The sequence below is a fragment of the Periophthalmus magnuspinnatus genome, chromosome 7 (assembly GCF_009829125.3).
Source record: "Periophthalmus magnuspinnatus isolate fPerMag1 chromosome 7, fPerMag1.2.pri, whole genome shotgun sequence".
Lineage (NCBI taxonomy): Eukaryota > Metazoa > Chordata > Actinopteri > Gobiiformes > Gobiidae > Periophthalmus > Periophthalmus magnuspinnatus.
This window is the reverse complement of record NC_047132.1, coordinates 2,048,633-2,068,668: the sequence shown is the minus strand read 5'-3', so window position 1 is coordinate 2,068,668 and position 20,036 is coordinate 2,048,633. Positions and strand designations below refer to the sequence as shown.

The window sequence follows — 20,036 nt, the reverse complement described above, 5'->3', positions numbered from 1 at the left end:
AGATACAAACTAACTAGAGGACTTTTGACTTCTTCAGATCACATAAACATATCTGAAACTGAACCCTCTACTGTAGCTCCAATATTTTATTTGGTCCATGTTCACACATTGCTTTTCTTGTGTGTGACTAGACCTGTCACAGTAACACATTCTCCTGAAAAGTATTGTTCTTTTTGTCATGCTTTCTGATCTTTTCGTACTTTGAGGTTCCGAGCGTGCCTTATGATGAGAGGCCGTTACCCGCGCTGTTGATGAGAGACAGGCCAGTTGAGGCCACACTGAGTCCACCGGAGGAGCTCTCCCCCCTGCTTAACACACCAGGACCAGCTGGTATCAGAGGAGAACCAGAGCCACTGACCAAGAAGGCCCAGCGAGAGGCCGGACACGCACTGGACGTCTTCGGGGAAACCATTGTACGTTCTACTGCCTGACCATAACAAAATCTCATATTAAGGGCAGGAGCCAGTATTCATCTTATTTGTAATCCATGAAGATTGAATGTGTAGTTCTGGTTTAGGCTTCACAGTGGGGCTGAGTTGCCTGGCAAATACAGAATCCAGACAGATATCAGTCTGGTCACCTCTCCCATAGTCGCACCTTGAGCCTGTTAAAGTTCTGTTTATTTTAGTGACACCAAACTAAGGAGTTTACTGGTCAGCTATCATTTACAAACAAAATGACATTTCTCTCACCTCAGATTAAATAATAGTTTAGTGCTTAGTCATTAATTCTGCAGAAATCTGCCATGTTTTTCAGTCCCATGTGATGTTTTTGTTCTTGCTTTTTCCTCATAAGCAGCCATATATGTTTTGATACAGACTGATCATGTGTATCTCTGATTGGCTAATCCACCTATCAGTCACATCCATCTGAAAATGGAGAGCCACTAGTGACCAGACTTATATTTTTGTAAAATATTGGCTCACTGTTTAAGTCCATGGAGATGTGATTACTTTGAATGCGGCACAGTATGGCATCACAATTATTTGTTTATAGCATTTTTATTACAGGTGTTTTAATTGCTAGAAAAAATACTTGAAAAATATGCATTCTTACATTTTTAGCCAATGCCATGCAGAACATTCTAATCAAAGTAATAACATCTCCAAGGAGACAATCTAGTGCAGAACTATGGCTACGTGCCCAAATTATATTAAAATATGTAAGGGTAAAACCTTGTTCAAAGTTTTTCTGCTGTGTTAATTTAACTGAAATTGAATAAATTAATTTAATTAATGCATTTGGAAAACAATTTGTACAATGAGCCTTGCATATTCATGCTTTACTACATGTTACAGGCCAAATATATATATATGTGTGTGTGTGTATATATGTATATGTATATGTGTATATATATATGTATATGTGTATATATATATGTGTATGTATATATATATATATATATATATATATGTATATATATATTATATATATATATGTATATATTATATATATATATGTATATATGTATATATATATGTATATATATATATATATATATATATATATATCTTCTGGCCTGGCCCCTCTGTCAAATTTAAGAACGCATTGTGGCCTGTGTGTCAAAAAGTTTGCCCACCCCTGACCTAGTGGCATACTCTCCACTAGAAAAGTTACAGTGAACCTTTAAATGCACACCCCCATACTGGATTGATACTTTGCAGTGACATCAGTGGCAGTGTTCTGCATATACTGTATGTCTCTATGGTGTAGTGTTCAACAGTTACCATGGTGACACAATGCACATTGGCAAACACTGCCAGAAAACTATTAAGACTCAAAAAAAACAAAAAAACAAAACTGTTTATGACCCTGCTTGTGTTTGATTTTCAAGAAAACGGTTGGTGTGACTGTAATGCTATTTGAGAGAGACTTGTTTAACAGCACAAATCAACTCACCTGTTGTAGTTCCATCTAAGTTCTAAGTTCTTTATGATCAAATTGTGTTAAACAAAGCTCAGATTAAATGATTTATATTACCCTATTTTTTAATGTATGTGACAATGTTTTTTCCTCCTCAAAAACATATCCGGAGTTTTGTTTCATTCACACATTTATCACACAGATCATGTATTTTTAGGTTGTGTTCTTCTCTCAGAGAGACAGAAAACACTTCCACCTTGTGCCTGCTCCACTGTGTATTTCAACTCCATACACCTTCATTAGAATCATTTGGATAATTTCAGCACAGATTGCCAATCCCTACTGAACTAAAGGTAAAAGGTAGTTAACTTGAAAACCACCACTTCATCATATCGCAAGCTGGAACAGAACATTTTGAGATTTGTAGATATAAACAGATCAATAATGAAGGATTTCTCAAACATGTGTGAATGAAACAAAATGCAACTTTTTGATGAAGTAACAACATTCTAACAGATGAGTAAATTTTGCGTATTACACAACCTTTAAAGTCTAACTTGAGCTTCAGACAGAGCAGAGCATAGTTAGCATCACACTCCCAGGGAGTGCTGATGACATCATCTGCAAAGTATCAATACCACCATGGGTTTACAAAGACCCTTTTCCTCCATAAAACATTTTACAACAGTAAACAAAACAAACATAGTATGAAAGACCATATGACATTTTCCAGATCAAATCCGTCTTCCTTGTAGGTGTGTGCTGCATATTCCAAGACCTGGTCATACCGGGAGGATGCGCTGGTGGCTGTGCAGCAAAGGCTGAGGGAGGTGTGTGCTTCTGGGACCAGGGAGGAGCTGAGGGGGATGGTGCGCGCTGCTGTGCTCCTGCTCCAGAAGAGTCTACAGGACAAAGTTTCCTCTGTGAGTACAGCCCCCCGTGGATGTCATTGGGAGGAGAACAAATGAGCTAGAGGAGGCAATTTGGGTGACAAAAATGATGTTCATTTGTATAGGTGGTTTGAAGGAGACATATTGTGAAAAATCTACTTTTCAGAGATTTTTACCATGTTATAGTTGTTTCCTTCTCATTTACTCACTGTATTTAGAGTGGTTCATGCATGTTTGAGTAGTCTTTATTGTCCTGTATTCAAGGCATCATTACTTCGATCTACTCCGATTTTCACCATTTTATTTTCATAATCAGTGAGAATAAAATGGTGATGCTGACGAATCCTATGTCCTATACCTAACATAGGATTCGTCAGCGTCACTTAGTCATCTTGTAACAAATGAAAAAAGATCTGCTACTCACTAGTATGTTCTGCAGCTATCTATATGAGGTGCCAACAACTGTGCAGCTCTGTGGTGTGATGATGTTTACTGTGACGTACAGTAAAGGGGCTGACCGGGAATCGGCTCATACTTCATTGGGATACGCAATTTTCCAACCTGGAAGTCAGTGTAGTTGTTTCTTTTATTAAGTCATTTTAGATCAATGTTATAATGAAATTATAATGAATAATAATAATGGCTTACATTTGTAATGCGCTTTTTCAAAGCACTACACTATAGTCATATATATATTATTCATTCATTTCCACACTTGGTGATGGTAAGCTACTATTGTAGCCACAGCTGCCCTGGGACAAACTGACAGAAGCGAGGCTGCCAATCTGCACCATCGGCCCCTCCGACCACCACCTATCATTCGCGCACACACTTTCATACTAGGCAATGTGGGTGAAGTGTCTTGCCTAAGGACACAACGACAGAACTTGACACAAGCACAATATGTCTTCTTCTAAGTATCACACAAAAGTGAATGGACTAACCACAAAGGTGTAGAAATATCACATTATACTCCTGTTTGTTTGATTACACTACACACCTTTTATATATATTTATCAGCTCTTTTTGCAACATATTTTGATCAGTTATAAACAATATAGTCAATATTCACTCCTCCAGCTTGTTTCCATGGAAATGTTCCATTGGCAGAGGTGGGCAGTGCTCATTACATTTACCGGAGTACCTTTTTTTTTTTACTTTTCTAGCAGCATACTTGTACTCCTACTCCTTATTGAAGTAACAGTAATGTTACTTAATAAAAACGTTTGGTTCCTCTTCCCACTGTAAGTCTACAGGTGGCAAAAATGAAATGATTTGAACATTTGTGTTTCTTAAACCACGCCTTTAGATATGATTTAGTTACCATTTTTGTGTCTGTCCTTTGAAAATACCTGACAATCATTATTTAATGTTTAGTCATTCAAATTACTTTAACTTCAAATTATAAATCCGATGTCACATCCTGTTACTCTTTAAGTTACTCTTACTTGAGTAGTACTACTTTGTACTACTTGTTGGACCACTACTTTGTACTACTTGAGTAATATTATTTTGAAGTAATGTTGCTCATACTCTTACTCTTACTACTTTTGGCTGCTCTACCCACATCTGCCCATTGGCTATACTATTAATAACACTGTATGGAATGAATTCATGGTTATGGAATGACCAACAAACAATGAACAGTCTTCTTAAACTGCATTTCCTATTTACCCTGGTTTAGTTAAATGTAAAACAGCACATGGTAATGGTAAACTTTAGCTGGACTAATTGCAAATATGTAAGAAATCCTAAAGCGTGTACTTTTTCACATGCATGTTTGTGTTTGCCTGCTCCTCAGCTAACGTTGAATTGCACAGAGCCTCCTTTTAGCTCCTCTGCTCCTGCTCTGTCCTGGGCCCCTGCCTCGGAGCACTGAGTAAACAAACATGGGCAGCCCCTGCCTCTCCCATTGCTCCAACCGACTCAAGCCACAAGTGCTGTAATAATTATATAGAGTGTATTTTCATTGCCACGTGGTTGTACAAGCTGTTCCATTAGGCTAATGTCAGGGCTCTAACAGTTTTGGGTTGGTTTGTGAAGGTTTTGGCCCGGATTTCTACTGGAGGTGTAGCGGAGAGAATTGTGCGAATTGTGCACCTATCACCACCTCCATAAATAACTCGATTCACAAGTACGGCATTATGTGAACTAAACTGGCTCTAAATCACTAAATCTGGTGCACAGTAGAATTCAACTAACTTGAGTGATAACAGCACACAATAAACAACCTCGGGTTATAACAGAAGGTCTAAACGACATCTAAATCAGAAGGCACCTCAGCTGGCTCCTCTGAACATGGAGGAGCAGCAGCTCTACTCTGAGCTGCTGCTCAGGGGACTGAGCTCCTCACCCTATCTCTAAGAGAGCGCCCAGCCACCCTGCGGAGGAAACTCATTTTGGCCGATCTCGGTAAATTGAGAGCTTTGCCTTTCGACTCAGCTCCTTCTTTATGACAACAGACCGATAACAGCGACCGCATCACTGCAGACACTGCACCGATTAACCTGTCAATCTCACACTCCATCCTTCCCTCACACGTGAACAAGACCTCAAGAACTCTTCCACTTGAGGCAAGGACTCACCACCCAATTGGAGAGGACAAGTCACCTTTTTCCGATCGAGAACCATGGCCTCAGATTTGGAGAAGCTGACTTTCTTTCCAGTCGCTTCACACTGGGCTGCAAACTGCCCCAATGCCTGCTGCAGGTGGTACTGAAACTGGACCCCCTCTGGCCCCTGGCTGCACCTAGAAATTCTGTCTATAAAAACAATGAACAGAACCAGTAACAAAGGGCAGCCCTGGTGGAGTCCAACCTGCACTGGGAACAGGTCTGGCTTACTGTCAGCATTGTGAACACAGGTCCTGCTTCAGTCATACAGGTACCGGACAGCCCTTAGCAATGGGCCCCAGATCCCACACGTCTGAAGCACCCCCCAAAGGACACCACGAGGGACAAGGTTGAATGCCTTCTCCAGATCCACAAATCACATGTGGACTGGTTGGGCAAACTCCCATGAACCCTCGTGCACCAGATGGAGAGTATAGAGCTGGTCCAGTGTTCCACGACTGAGGCAAAAACCACACTGCTCCTCCTGAGTCCGAGGTTCGACTACTGGTCAGATTCCCCTTTCCCTACTCTTGAATAGAGAATGCAGAGATGTGCAGAGAAGGTATTCATGACAGTGGGATTGAGGGGACCGAAAAGTATTCCTTCCACTGTCCGTCAACATTCCTAGTTGAGGTCATCAACTCTCTGTCTACACTGTAAACAGTTTTGGTGAAGCACTGCTTCGCACCTTATGGGGGCATAGGGATTTTTGCCACTGGTGGAGCCTCCTATGGCACACAGGTCCTAGGTCACGGGTCAGACTAAGAGCAGTTCACAATACCCTACAGACAGTAGTAGAGTCAGGCCTGAGGTTGGGGCTCGAATGCAAGCAGGGCCTGGCTCAGCCCGAAAGGATGGGACGGGTGTCTCGACATCCCAGTCCACAGACACAGTATCTGGCTGTGGCGACATGGATGTGGCAACACCAGTGACACCTGGAGAGGGGTGATTGGGAAGAACGACTTCCCTGATCTGAACCCAAGCAATGTTTTATTATTGGACATCAGTGCTAGCCACAATTTGTCCATAACAAACACTGTTCAAGTACAAGTCTGTCCATCAGTGGACATGGCACCAGGAAACCCTAGGCCAGAGGTCGATGATTGACTTTGTTGTTGTGTCATCTGACCTTCGGCTGATTGTCTTGGACACTCGGGTGTAGAGAGGGGCAGAGCTGTCAACCAATCATCACCTGGTGGTGAGTTGGATCCGCTGACAGAGGAGGATGCCGGACAGACCTGGCAGACCCAAGTGTATTAAGACAGTCTGTTGGGAACGTCTGGTGGAGTCGTCTGTCAGCAGGGTCTTCAACTCACACCTCTGGGAGAGCCGATAATCGAACCTTTGATTCAGGAGGAGCAGTGTGGTTTTCATCCTTTTCTCAGAACACTGTATATATTCTGTACTCTTCATCGGGTGCTCAAGGGTTCATGGGAGTTTGCCCAACCAGTCTACATGTGATTTGTGGATTTGGAGAAGGCATTTGACCGTGTCCCTCCCTTTGGGGGGGTGCTCCGGGAGTATGGGATACAGGGCCCTTTGCTGTATGACCAGAGCAGAAGCTGTGTTCACATTGCCAGCAGTAAGTCAGACATGTTCCCAGTGCATGTTGGACTCCACCAAGGCTACCCTTTGTCACTGGTTCATTGTTTTCATGGTCCAAAGTTTTAGGCGCAGCTCGGGGCCAGAAGAGGTCTGGTTTGGGACCACAGAATCGCATCTCTGCTGTTTGCAGATGATGTTGTCCTGATGGCTTCATCGAACCAGGACCTGCAACATGCACTTAGAGATAGGGTGAGGAGCTCAGCCACACAGGAGGAGCTCAGGGTAGAGCCGCTGTTCTTCCATGTTGAGAGGAGCCAGTTAAGGTGGCTTGGGCATCTATTCCGGATGCCTCTTTGATGCCTCCCTAGAGAGGTGTTCTGGGCACGTCCCAACTGGAGGAGACCCCAGGGAAGACTCAGGACACACTGGAGGGATTATGTCTCTCGGCTGGCCTGGGACTGCCTTGGAATCCTCCTGGAAGAGCTGGAGGAAGTGTGTTTGGAGAGGGAAGTGTGGGCCTCCCTGCTCAAACTGCTACCTCCATGACCCAGCCCCGTATAAAGTAGAAGAAAATGGATAGTTGGATGAATGGATGACCTATAGAATGTTGATGTCATGTGAAACCCAACCATATGGACCAAATCACGTTTAAACTAGCCAAACAATGTAGGAGTAACACATACCAGTTTGAGAACCATTAGCTTAGATTTAATGTTGGTCTGTTCCTTTCTCAGTGTATGTTTCATGTGTGGTTGTAGGTGTTTCAGTGCTCTCTGAAGCTGCTGCTCCTCCTGCTCAGTGAACTCATTCTTGGGGCAGGTCTGGGGAGAGCAGAAGTCACCCACTGTCTGGAGCAGACCTGGCCCTACCTGCTACGCCGCATGGGGGATGCCTGCAACCGCCTTCGCCTCGTGACTCTCTCCTCCGTGCAGGTGGGCTCATACTCTGGAACTGGCTTTAAGGGCATATAAGAGGTTAGGGTACACATCTTAAAACAAACATGATTTATATTGAAGATTTTGTTGAATGTCTCTCCTTGTTTTCACTAGTTTGACTATTTTGGTGACGTTTATAATATTACTTCCTATTTGAACATGGGCAGCCATAATTCTATAATGTTACCTAGCAACCATAGTGTAAAGAAAGGTCCAAGGCTGTCTGTCTTTCATAATAGTTATTATATGACAAATAAAAATATATGACAACACCTTTATTTTGTTTAAAGAGTCGGTCTTACACTTTTATAGGATATTACTTACTAACACATAATACAGTTAGATCACCCTGTCACCTTTTACTGTTTTGAAAAAGGTTTTATTAGTTTCAGATTAGTTTCTGATGCTCTTAGTCCCCCGTCTCTTTGCTCCCCCTTAAGAGCGCTATTACATTACAATTGTGCATCCCCTGCTAATGAAGCAGCACATAACACAGGAGGCATGGGCTCACACTGCCAGCTATAAGGTGGGTTTGAATAGGGCTGAATTACTGAAACATGGATGATAGATTAAACCCCTTCAGGTATGTTTTTCTCCAAAAAGTAAATTTTGCATAATATTCCCTATTTAATGAAAGTCAAAAAAATGTTTTCAATTTGTGTAAATCTGTCTGTACATTTTGGGTGGAATTGTGTGTATTGATGCCATAGGTAGAAGGATTCCTTTTTTACTCAGCTCTTCTTCCTGTGATTTTTAACATTTCATCACAAACTACCGCTTAACTGATGTCAAACTATGATAAATATATACCACAGGTACTATCCCACTATTCCTGCTGTTTCTGCTGTGCAGGAGATAGCACTGCTGAAGGATGTGCGCACCTTGCAGTGGGTCCCTTGTGAGCTAGTGAAGCCCATCTCTTCCACACTACCTGCTCGTCTGGCCCAGAGTCGGGCTGAGCTTCTGGAGCGGCTGCTGTCTGCTCTTGGCACAAACGGCTCCGGCTTCACCTTGGACAATGTGATGATGGTGAGACCTCCACCACTATGTACTGGCCACTGAACATGGCTTTACAAGCAATGTCATGTAGGGACAAAATCTGAAACTCATAGTAGAGAGTTGTTTAAGAAGAGCTATTGTGCTTGTGTGTGCTATATAGTTATAATCTATGAAAACCGTGGAACATTATTGTATAATTAGCACATTTTAAATGGCAATGTTCACCTAAAACCACTTAATAAAGGGAACAACTTCCGCTTTAGAAAACTGAAGTGCCCAGTGGGAGCTGATGTTGCTGTAAATTGCATCACAGCAAAGCGCCACGCAGCTATCGGCACCTCCAATAGGTAGCTGAGATCAACCTAGCGAATAGCAATTTTTTTTTCATTTGTACCAAAATTACTACACAATGCTGCTGAATCCTATGTGTATCATAGATTAAGAAAACAAAATTGGAGAATGGAGTAAGTACATAGCAGTGGACATGGACCAGTGGCAGTGAAATCCTGAACTGATGGCAATATGGCATCTTGAAAATAAGCAATTAAAGATTGCTCAAATATGCACAAATCACTCCGAATACAGCTTCAAAGAATAAATGAGCAATAACTATAACATTGTTAAAAGCTCTGAAAGGTCAATTTTGCAGAATAGGTCTGCTTTGTGTGATGTCACTTCATCAATTGATTCAAAACAATTGACATATTTACAGTTTCCTCTTTTTTAGCAACAACACATCTCATGTTAAAAAGGCATTGCAATTGTTTAAAACTAACTGAGTCATCAGTAAGAATCTGTGATTTTAAGTGTGACAGAAAGTGTATGAGGAAGGCTGAGATAAGACGCTAGGCTAGGCTAGTGTTAGCAGTGGTTTAATGAGATATGCACAGCAGTAATCCTATGTTATGCTAGGATTATCTACATATTTGATACACTTTGTGGTTCAGTATACATTTTTGAAAGGTACTTGTCTCTTGTTTCATGAATAAGGAACAAAATCAAAGCTAGAAATAATTTGTGAAGTTTCAGGTTGGACCCAGAGTGACGTCACCACTTAACAACTCTATAGATATAGATGTTACAGTCAGGGGAGGACACAGGACTTTATTATGTTTTCAAATGAAAATCTGCTTCTTGCTACAGAATCTACTATAAAGAGGTGGAGTCAATGGACCAGAGTTGCCACATTTTGCAGAGAGCAACGAACGACCAAATCCCAAAACAAGTGACCCCAGTCCCACGCAAATAAGCGCAAAATGAAGCAATTAGTTAAACGCTGTGTGTAAATGAGTGCTAATGAGATGTGCATATTTGTAATACAAAATTTTAAATGTTAGTCAACTGTTAACAGCCTCTATTTGAATCGTTACTAAGTTTATTATTGTGAAACAGACCTGAAAATGGCAAGAAATTACATCTTTAATGATGTGATGTCACTCAGAGATAAGCCCAAAAAGACACTACACACAACTACCTAAATTTGCTAGCAACTTTCCAAAAAATTGATATAAAGAAGTGGACTTGCAATGAACCTGTTTATATTATTAAGTTGCTCCATGCTCTGTGTATGTCATAGTTTACACCAGAAACAATGCTCCAGCATAGACTGATTTTAGTTTGACCTGATGACAAAGGAAATACGTGAAACATTTCTTGAACCCTTTTGTACAAAGAAGGCATAATTTTGGCCTCAAAATTATTCCAGACATCAGACATCAGCTATGTACAGAGGAGGGTAGTACTCAGTACATGTTAACTTCAAATATAAATCAGATGTTCCCAACAGTTACCTGACTCTTACCTGAGTAGTCGTTTCCCAAATGCTATTTCTTGGACCACTACTTTGCAGTACTTGAGTAATATTATTTTGAAGTAACTCTTATTTGAAAACTATTTTAGGCCACTCTACCTACCTCTGGCTATGTACTCAAAAAATACTCGTAACCCTCTCCACTGTTGTTTCAAAAAGCTGGCTAACGATTGACAACTCTATCATCACCACTACCTGGCCATAATTGGCTAAAGAAGATTGCTCTGTTTAAACTCCTGTCCTGTCTTTATCCACAGTCAGCTGATGAGTTTTCCTTGGTTCTTTCCCACACTGGGGCCCCTCCCTCCCCCTGTGCTTGTGTGTTTGTGGGGGGTAATTGTGAGGGTGGTCCCTTAGGTGGTGGTGTGCGTGTGGCTGCATGTCTCCTCTGCTCTGCCCTTCGTCTCAGTGCTGTTTGCTGGGGAAACACCGCTGTGGACTGAGCCCTCATCGTGCTTGTCTGTCGCTCAGAGCGTTCACGTGAGAAACAGACGTCTGAGCTGTCGCTGCCCAGGAGCTTGCACAGATATGACAGACTAGCACATCAGAGGAGGGTAGGGCTGTACAGTGAGGAGACTTGGATAAGCTTGCAGTAGTGTCAGGTAGGGCTGTAGGCCTTAAGTTGTTTAGTCAAGTAACAGGTTGACCAACAAGCCTAAAATTTCAAACCCAATTCCGATACTAAATATGTGCGATACTCAAAACTGATTCCAATACCACACTCTTTCTTTAAACAATAGAATGTGATTTTCAACATTAAATCGCAGTACTTTTTTATATTAACATATGGCCTTATATCTGTGTAATACTTCTGATGCAGCTCAAGATCATTCTAAAGCTATTCAGGAAAGGTTTATTTTTGTCCTGTGAATGGAACTACACCTACTCAAAGTGTATTTAGTTTAGATGTGAGTTTTTGTGTTGATTAGTATTTGATTTCCAGAACTTTTGACAAGCCTGGTTGATGCAGAAAGGAGGTGTGGTGTCCGTTATCTGATATTTGAATTTTCCTGCCTTCCTACAAAATACATTGTTCCCTAGTACTTTTCTGAATAAATTGTTGTTTTGGCTTTATGCAGTTGTAGTGTTGTGAGTGCAGTTTGATTCATATTTATGGTCAGATTATAGCAATACTAAATACTAGTTTTGAGCACTTTTTAGTCGACGGATTGATTGTTTGTAGTTGACTACAGCGCTACAGCGCTAATGCCAGAATCACTATTTGGATGGTCTTTTTTGTCTAATCAAAAAGATGCAATAATGTTGGTAATGTATTTTCCTCTGCAGAGAACTAAATGTCCCTGTGTCTTATTGTGTAGAACCCATTAACCAGGGCTTAATAAACCCCTTAAATTGCTATGTTATTAGAATGTTAAAAATAGGCCGTAATGCGTTTTCAATGATTAACTGACATCAGCTCAAATGTGAATATTTCTGCCACAATTTGGAATGTCCACTGTATAAATATCAGTTCATGCTGTTTTCTAACCCCAAAGTTGGATTTGTGCTTCACAAAAAATATAAATTGTGGTGAAGGATGTTAGAAACCTTTAAACATAATGAAAAACTATTGTGGGATATCATGGGCGTGTGTATAATTATCTCTTTTAATATAAACAAAAAAGGAGAAATACATGTGTTAATGTTTTCTAACCATGCTCTGATTTCACTTACACATATCAGAGTGGTTTTCATTTGCAAAAAACATTTTAATTATGACATTTGCCTTGTATTCCACTCCCCTTTTGCTTCCATCGTCAAAATTAAGAAGTATTTGTTCATAATCTTTTAAAGGGTCCACATGATGCCATTTGAAATTATGATAATGTGTAAGGGGGGTTCGGGCAGCAATTCTTTCCTGTTCTCCCAACTCAAGACAACTGTCCAAAAGTGCTCATGGAACTTCAAACCAAGCCCTGCCACTACCTGTTGAGCAAGACACTTCTCCCACTTCGCATCCGGTGTCCATGTACTCTGGCGTGTGAATGAGAGTGAGTTTGTAAAAGTGAATGTGAGACCAATTGAATCTAATCTAGTGTGTTAACATGCCCTTTCTTGACCATGTCAGTGTAATACCTCACTCTTCCAGGTATGATCCATGGTAAAAGAAAAATCCAATTCTGTCAACTGGACAAAAAGTAGCTTCTTCAGTTCTGGTCAGATTGCTGGTGGACACTGCCTAGACATCAATGTCAATCTAGTAGTGTGAATGACAACAATAAAAGATTTAACTTGTTTCCTCAGCAATCATGTCAAAAAAATTGCAAACTACGGCACTAATAGGCTGCATTCATGTTTGAGGATTTGGTGATAACATCATTTCAGATGAAGGGCATGTCTTTTATAACTCTATTGGTTTGGGATTGGCTCCTCAAATTTGTTATGTTAAACTTGCTCAGCGTAAAGTCCTTTCAACTGACAACAATCTCGTCACCTTTTTGTGAAGCTATCGTGAAAAAATAATTGCACTTGTTTATATAGTTTGCTTATTGTTTGTACAGTAATTACAGGTTATTAACCATAAATCGGGTCAACAAATCTGCAGTCTGACAGTTAGAGCCTGTGATCAATACGAGTGTTCATGTTCTTGTTTAGGAGTTTGATTTTCAACTAAAAAGGTGAGAGTGACTAACTAAAAAACAGTTGACTAATGCTAGCTAGCTTGTGACTGGAATTTTATGTGTGAGTGACTTGTTTAACAGCACAAATCATCTCACCTGTAGTTCCAACCATGTCGGTTCTTTCTGGTCACATCGTGTTAATAAAGCTCAGATTAAAGTCTAACTTGAATAACAGAATTTAGAAGAGTATAGCCTCCAGTTACATCCATACCCCCAGAGAATGCGAATGACATCAGCTGCAGTTGGAAAGTATTAGTTTTAATCTGTAATGTTAAACACAACAGTAGCACTTGACATCCCCATAGTTCAGATAAAGTATGGTACATCCATCAAACTCTGTGGGTGATGGTAAAATAGTCTGTTAGCACAAGTCCTGTTCAAACATAGTCTCCTCTGCTGCTGTGTCACCGAGGCAACCCACAGAATTTCTTGGAAGTGGTGGGCCAAGGCGGGGCATCTGGCTTCCTTTGTGCTCAGTGTACACGGGCCCTCTCTCTGGGCCCATTGCAATTGTCCTCACTGTGCTGTGGGATTATAAAGACCAGTTCATCCAGCATCATTTTGTCCTGTGTTCTTTCAAAATCTATTTACCCAAAGTCTTACAACGTTTAGCATGATCAACAAGGCAGAGTGGAGCTTTTCTAGTCAATGCTTGTAGGCCACCATCAACCAAAAACAACATTTTCTGGAGATACATGGGATTAAAATTGTGGATGAGTTCTCAGTAGGGATGAGTTCTATCCATTCCAAATAGGAAGTGAGCATAGTCACGATTCAGCTCCAATTCACTTTTTATTGAAAAACAGTCACCTCTCTTTCTGTAACTGCCGATGTCAGGCTCGTCATTTTGATCTTAAATAGTTTAATGATCCTGGTAGGTTTTTTGTATATTGGATCTGTCAATCAAGATATGAACATTAATAACAGATAAATCAGGCGCCTTCTTTCCCTGAGGTTGCTCTGCTAATGTTAGCAACTGGTTCGATTCTCTTGAATCGGCTGTTGGTTTTTGGCTTTTATAGTACTGTTCCATAGTTACCTGAAGAATAAATTACACTTGCTCGTCATAATTGAAGAAGTAAATAAATATACGGTAGTATTTTCAGTCCAGTCATCACCACATTGGTATTAGAACTAAACATAATTTACAATTTTTTGAATAGTTTCTACTATTATTAAGGCAATAATGTGGAGAAAAAAAAAAGGTCTACATATCCAATATTCCTGTGAATAAGTCTAATTGCCAGTATTCATGAATTCTCCCACACCATAGTTCATCCCTGACCTTCTCCTTCCTCTGTGTGTGTCAGTTCTGCACAGGAGCCCTGAGTCACAGTGCGCCTGGGGTCAGGGAGGCAGCTGTCCGGATCATCCTCTCCATGTACCAGCAACACGGGGCCGAGCTGCTCCGGTACCTGCCCCCCAATGACCATGCCACGCGCACCAACTTCATTTATAAGAAGATCTTTGATGGCTTCGCCCAGATCGATGGGGAATTGGCAGATGCACATGTAAGCACTGGGTTTGGGGAGCTCTTCAGTGATATGTGTGTCAGCCATATTTATAGACAAGATATTCAGTGATATTCAGAGACATTTCAGAAAATATTTAGCTTTTTATTTAGCTTTACAAGTATAATCAAGAACTAAACCTGAAATAAATATATACTTACCCAAGACTTTTTTTTTTAACCCAAGACTAAAAAATATCTAAACCACATCTAAACCAGGACTAAACCAGGTCTAAACCAGGTCTAAACCTGGTCTAAACCAGGGCTGAATCGGGAATCAGGACTAAACCAGGACTAAACCAGGTCTAAATTAGGTCTAAACCAGGTCTAAACCAGGAGTAACCCAGGACTAAACCAGAGCTGAACCAAGAATAGCCGAGGACTAACCCAGGTCTAAACCAGGACTAAACCAGGACTAACCCAGGTCTAACCCAGGTCTAAACCAGGACTAAACCAGGTCTAAACCAGGTCTAAACCAGGTCTAAACCAGGACTAAACCAGGACTAAACCAGGACTAATCCAGGACTAAACCAGGTCTAAACCAGGACTAAACGAGGACTAAACCAGGGTTGAACCAAGACTTATCCAGGACTAACCCAGGACTAACCCAGGTCTAAACCAGGACTGAACCAGGACTAACCCAGATATGTAATAAAACTAGCATGCTAACCACGTACTTTATTATTACGGGACAATAAACTGCTTCATAATCCAGGACTAAACCAGGTCTAAACCAGGACTAAACCAGGGCTAAACCAGGGTTGAACCAAGACTAACCCAGGATTAACCCAGGACTAACCCAGGACTAACCCAGGTCTAAACCAGGACTAAACCAGGTCTAAACCAGGACAAACCCAGGTCTAAACCAGGACTAAACCAGGTCTAAACCAGGACTAAACCAGGACTAAACCAGGTCTAAATTAGGTCTAAACCAGGTCTAAACCAGGAGTAAACCAGGACTAAACCAGAGCTGAACCAAGAATAGCCCAGGACTAACCCAGGTCTAAACCAGGACTAAACCAGGACTAAACCAGGACTAAACCAGGTCTAAACCAGGACTAAACCAAGACTAATCCAGGACTAACCCAGGGCTAACCCAGGACTAACCCAGGTCTAAACCAGGACTAAACCAGGTCTAAACCAGGATTAAACCAGGACTAAACCAGGACTAAACCAGGACTAAACCAGGACTAAATCAGGTCTTAACCAGGTCTAAACCAGGACTGAACCAGGACTAACCCAGATATGTAATAAAACTAGCATGCTAACCACGTACTTCATTATTACGGGACAATAAACTGCTTCATAATCCAGGACTAAACCAGGTCTAAACCAGGACTAAACCAGGACTAACCCAGGACTAACCCAGGACTAACCCAGGACTAACCCAGGACTAACCCAGGACTAACCCAGGACTAACCCAGGTCTAAACCAGGACTAAACCAGGTCTAAACCAGGACTAACCCAGGTCTAAACCAGGACTAAACCAGGACTAAACCAGGACTAAACCAGGACTAAACCAGGACTAAACCAGAACTAATCCAGGACTAATTCAGGACTAATCTAGGACTAAACCAGGTCTAAACCAGGACTAAACCAGGACTAAACCAGGGTTGAACCAAGACTAACCCAGGACTAACCCAGGACTAACCCAGGACTAACCCAGGTCTAAACCAGGACTAAAACAGGACTAAACCAGGACTAAACCAGGTCTAAACCAGGACTAAACCAAGACTAAACCAGGACTAAATCAGGTCTTAACCAGGTCTAAACCAGCACTGAACCAGGACTAGCCCAGGAATGTAATAAAACTAGCATGCTAACCACGTACTTCATTATTACAGGACAATAAACTGCTTCATAATTAGATACAAACAGTACTCATTTTAACCTGAAGAGCTGCTTACACAATATATCTTTACTGGAGCAAGGCACACTGCTCAAATATATGAAAAAACAGATACATGCTAGTTAGTCAGCTAAGTTCAGTATGTGTGATACCAATGCCCCACACTCACAGCCTCACTTCTGTGAGTCCTCCCCAGGGAAGCTGTGGCTACAGAAGCAGCCATCAACCAACATAGGAGGGAATGTGAGCCTTTATTATTAATTGTGAAATTAGCTGTGAGGACTAAGAAGGATTATCCCTAGCATGAATGTATTTGATTATAAATAAATTAAAAAGGGCTCTTTCCTGGGTAAGGCTGGACAATTAATCAAAGATAGAAATCCAGGCATGTCTAATCATCAGTGATATGCTTTGGTCTGGAGAGGTCTGCAGAGGAACACATTGTTTGGTTTTTTTTGCACAAGTTAAAAGTCTTTCTTGTTTATTTCATTTTTATTTTATTTTTGAATAGAAAAAATAGAACTGAATTGAAAATCGACATCAATATGAGGTAAAACAAAAAATGAACAATCCTGGACTCCAACTGAAGAGGTCCTAAGAGGCTGTTTACAGTGCGGGTGGAGAGCTGCTGACCTCGACTGAGGATGTTGTCGGGAGGTGGAAGGAATACTTTGAGGATCTCCTCGATTCCACTCTCGCGTCTTCTGAGGAGGAAGCAGAGACTGGAGACCCAGAGGTGGACTCATCCATCACCCTGACTGAAGTCACCGAGGTGGTTGGCGAGGTCCTCGGGTAGCAAGGCTCCAGGGGTGGACGAGATCCATCCTGAGTACCTCAAGTCTCTGAATGTTGCGGGGCTGTCTTGGCTGACACGTCTCTGGAACATCTCGTGGCGGTCGGGAACAGTGCCACTGGACTGGCAGACCGGGGTGGTGGTCCCTCTGCATAAGAAGGGGGACCAGAGGGTGTGTTCCAATTACAGGGGAATCACACTCCTCAGCCTTCCAGTGAAGGTCTAATTCAGGGTACTGGAGAGGAGAATCCGACCGATAGTCGAAACTCGGATTCAGGAGGAGCAGAGTGGTTTTCGTCCTGGTCGTGGAACACTGGACCAGCTCTATACTCTCCATCGGGTTCTCGAGGGCTCATGGGAGTTTGCCCAACCAGTCCATATGTGTTTTGTGGACCTGGAGAAGGCATTTGACCGTGTCCCTCGTGGTGTCCTTTGGGGGATGCTCCAGGAGTATGGGGTCCAGAGCCCTTTGCTAAGGGCAGTCCGGTCACTGTATGACTGGAGCAGGAGCTGTGTTCGCATTGCCGGCAGTAAGACCTGTTCCCGGTGCATGTTTTGCTCCGCCAGGACTACCCTTTGTCACCGGTTCTTTCCATTATATTTATGGACAGAATTTCTAGGCGCAGTCAGGGGCCGGAGGGGGTCTGGTTTGGAGACCACAGGATCTCATCTTTGCTGTTTGCAGATGATGTTGTTCTGATGGCTTCATCGAGCCAAGAGCAGGCACTGGGGCGGGTTGCAGCCAAGTGTAAGCGGCTGGGATGAGAATCAGCTCCTCCAAATCCGAAGCCATGGTTCTTGACTGGAAAAAGGTGGCTTGCCCTCCCCAGGTGGGTGGTGAGTGTCTGCCTCAAGTGGAGGAGTTCTAGTGTCTTGGGGTCTTGTTCACGAGTGAGGGAAGGATGGAACGTGAGATTGACAGGCGATGCGGTCGCTGTATCGGTCCGTTGTGATGAAGAAGGAGCTGAGCCAGAAGGCAAAGCTCTCGATTTACCGGCCAATCTACGTTCTTACCCTCACCTATGGTCATGAGCTCTGGGTAATGACCGAAACGACAAGATCGCGGATACAAGTGGCCGAAATGGGCTTCCTCCGTAGGGTTGCATCTGTTCAGGATGCCTCCTGGATGCCTCCTTAGGGAGGTGTTCTGGGCATGTCCTACCGGGAGGAGGCCCTGGGGAAGACCCAGGATATGCTGGAGGGACTATGTCTCTCGGCTAGCCTGGGAACGCCTTGGGGTCCCACCGGAGGAGCTGGAGGATATGTCCGGGGAGAGGGAAGTCTGGGAGTCCCTGCATAGACTGCTGCCACCGCGACCCGGCCCCGGATAAGCAGAAGAAAATGGATGGATGGAATGTAATGTTCGCAAGAAGGATGTAAACCTAACATAGATGTGTGTTTGTTTGTGTGTGTGTGTGCGCAGGCGAAAGGAGGGCCCCAGGAGCTGGTCCAGTCTAACCAGGAGCAGCTGGCCACCCTCAAGGAAATCACTGTGAGTCTGCAAGTCTCCAAGTCTCCAAGTGCTGTGAGATCAGCTCAGGGCGTGGACACGCTAGTGATCTCATCTGGCTAACGATAATGCTATGGCTACTTTCCTCTTAGTCATGTTTAATACTCTGATGTGTGTTTTAAGGACAGGGATAAAAGCACCAGAGCCCAAAGAGGAACAGCCAAAGAGTTGAAGGAAGAGGCCCAGAGAACCACTCAAGCCAGTATGCACATCATCTACACTTTTTAGACTGGAATATGTCATGTTTATGTTTGTTGTGATTAGGGTTGTCAAAGTTATCGAAAATCAGATACTAATCGATACGAAAACTAGTATAGAACCTATATACTCATTTAAATGGGTATCGATACTAAAAAAATCACTTTCACTAGACAGAAATGAACCTCTCTTGAATAGTTTTAGAATGATCTTTAGCTGTATCAGAACAAGTATAAGAGCCCATAGACCAGGGGTTGGCAACCCACAGCTCCAGAGCCGCATGTAGCTCTTTCATCCTTATAGTGTGGCTCCGCGTGGCTTGGGGAAATAAAAGTTTAAGTATTTAATTGAAGTGTATTTTATTTGTGTTAGTTCTTTTTTATAGTTTAAATTGGAAGATTATTGAGATTTTGAAATATTAAAATAAAATGATATTTTTTATTATTATTTTTCATCGCTCAAAATAAGCGTCACACTCACAGAAGCCGGTGTACCCGCCAAAACTAACAGTGCTCATGCCTCACAGATGACAGCTTACAGTCCTGCATAAAGATGAAAGTGACTTTGTACAGCCCTGATTTGCAGACTGTGCAGAGGCTCAGGAGCAGTGTAGCACTTCAGGAGCAGTGTAGCACACACTCTTTGGGTGTTAAAGATTGCCGACCGAAAATTAAGTGCAATTTATCCTCTGTCAGAACCTACTACATTTTGTTCCTGTTTTAAGATTAACATTTTAACATATTTGTAATTCCAGCTCTCCCAAAGATGCAGAAAGAGACACCACAAGTTGTTGATACTCCAGAATCTGTTGGCAACTACTTAGACAAGTAAGTTACAAAAAATTTGATATTGATAATTTGCAGCTGATGTCATCAACATTCCCTGGGAGGTGAAGCTAACT

At 42.2% G+C, this 20,036-nt stretch overlaps 1 protein-coding gene across 2 annotated transcripts in view; it reads left to right on the top strand.

Moving 5' to 3' along the window:
- Nucleotides 1-20,036, top strand: part of cep104 (centrosomal protein 104) — a 52,302-nt gene that overhangs the window by 18,733 nt on the left and 13,533 nt on the right. For both annotated transcript variants that reach the window (XM_033969843.2, XM_055223181.1), the window contains 8 exons: nt 207-413; nt 2,619-2,786; nt 7,669-7,842; nt 8,698-8,874; nt 14,586-14,786; nt 18,851-18,919; nt 19,061-19,139; nt 19,890-19,962. In XM_033969843.2, coding sequence (XP_033825734.1) covers nt 207-413; nt 2,619-2,786; nt 7,669-7,842; nt 8,698-8,874; nt 14,586-14,786; nt 18,851-18,919; nt 19,061-19,139; nt 19,890-19,962 — 1,148 coding nt within the window. The remainder of the gene's footprint in view (nt 1-206; nt 414-2,618; nt 2,787-7,668; nt 7,843-8,697; nt 8,875-14,585; nt 14,787-18,850; nt 18,920-19,060; nt 19,140-19,889; nt 19,963-20,036) is intronic.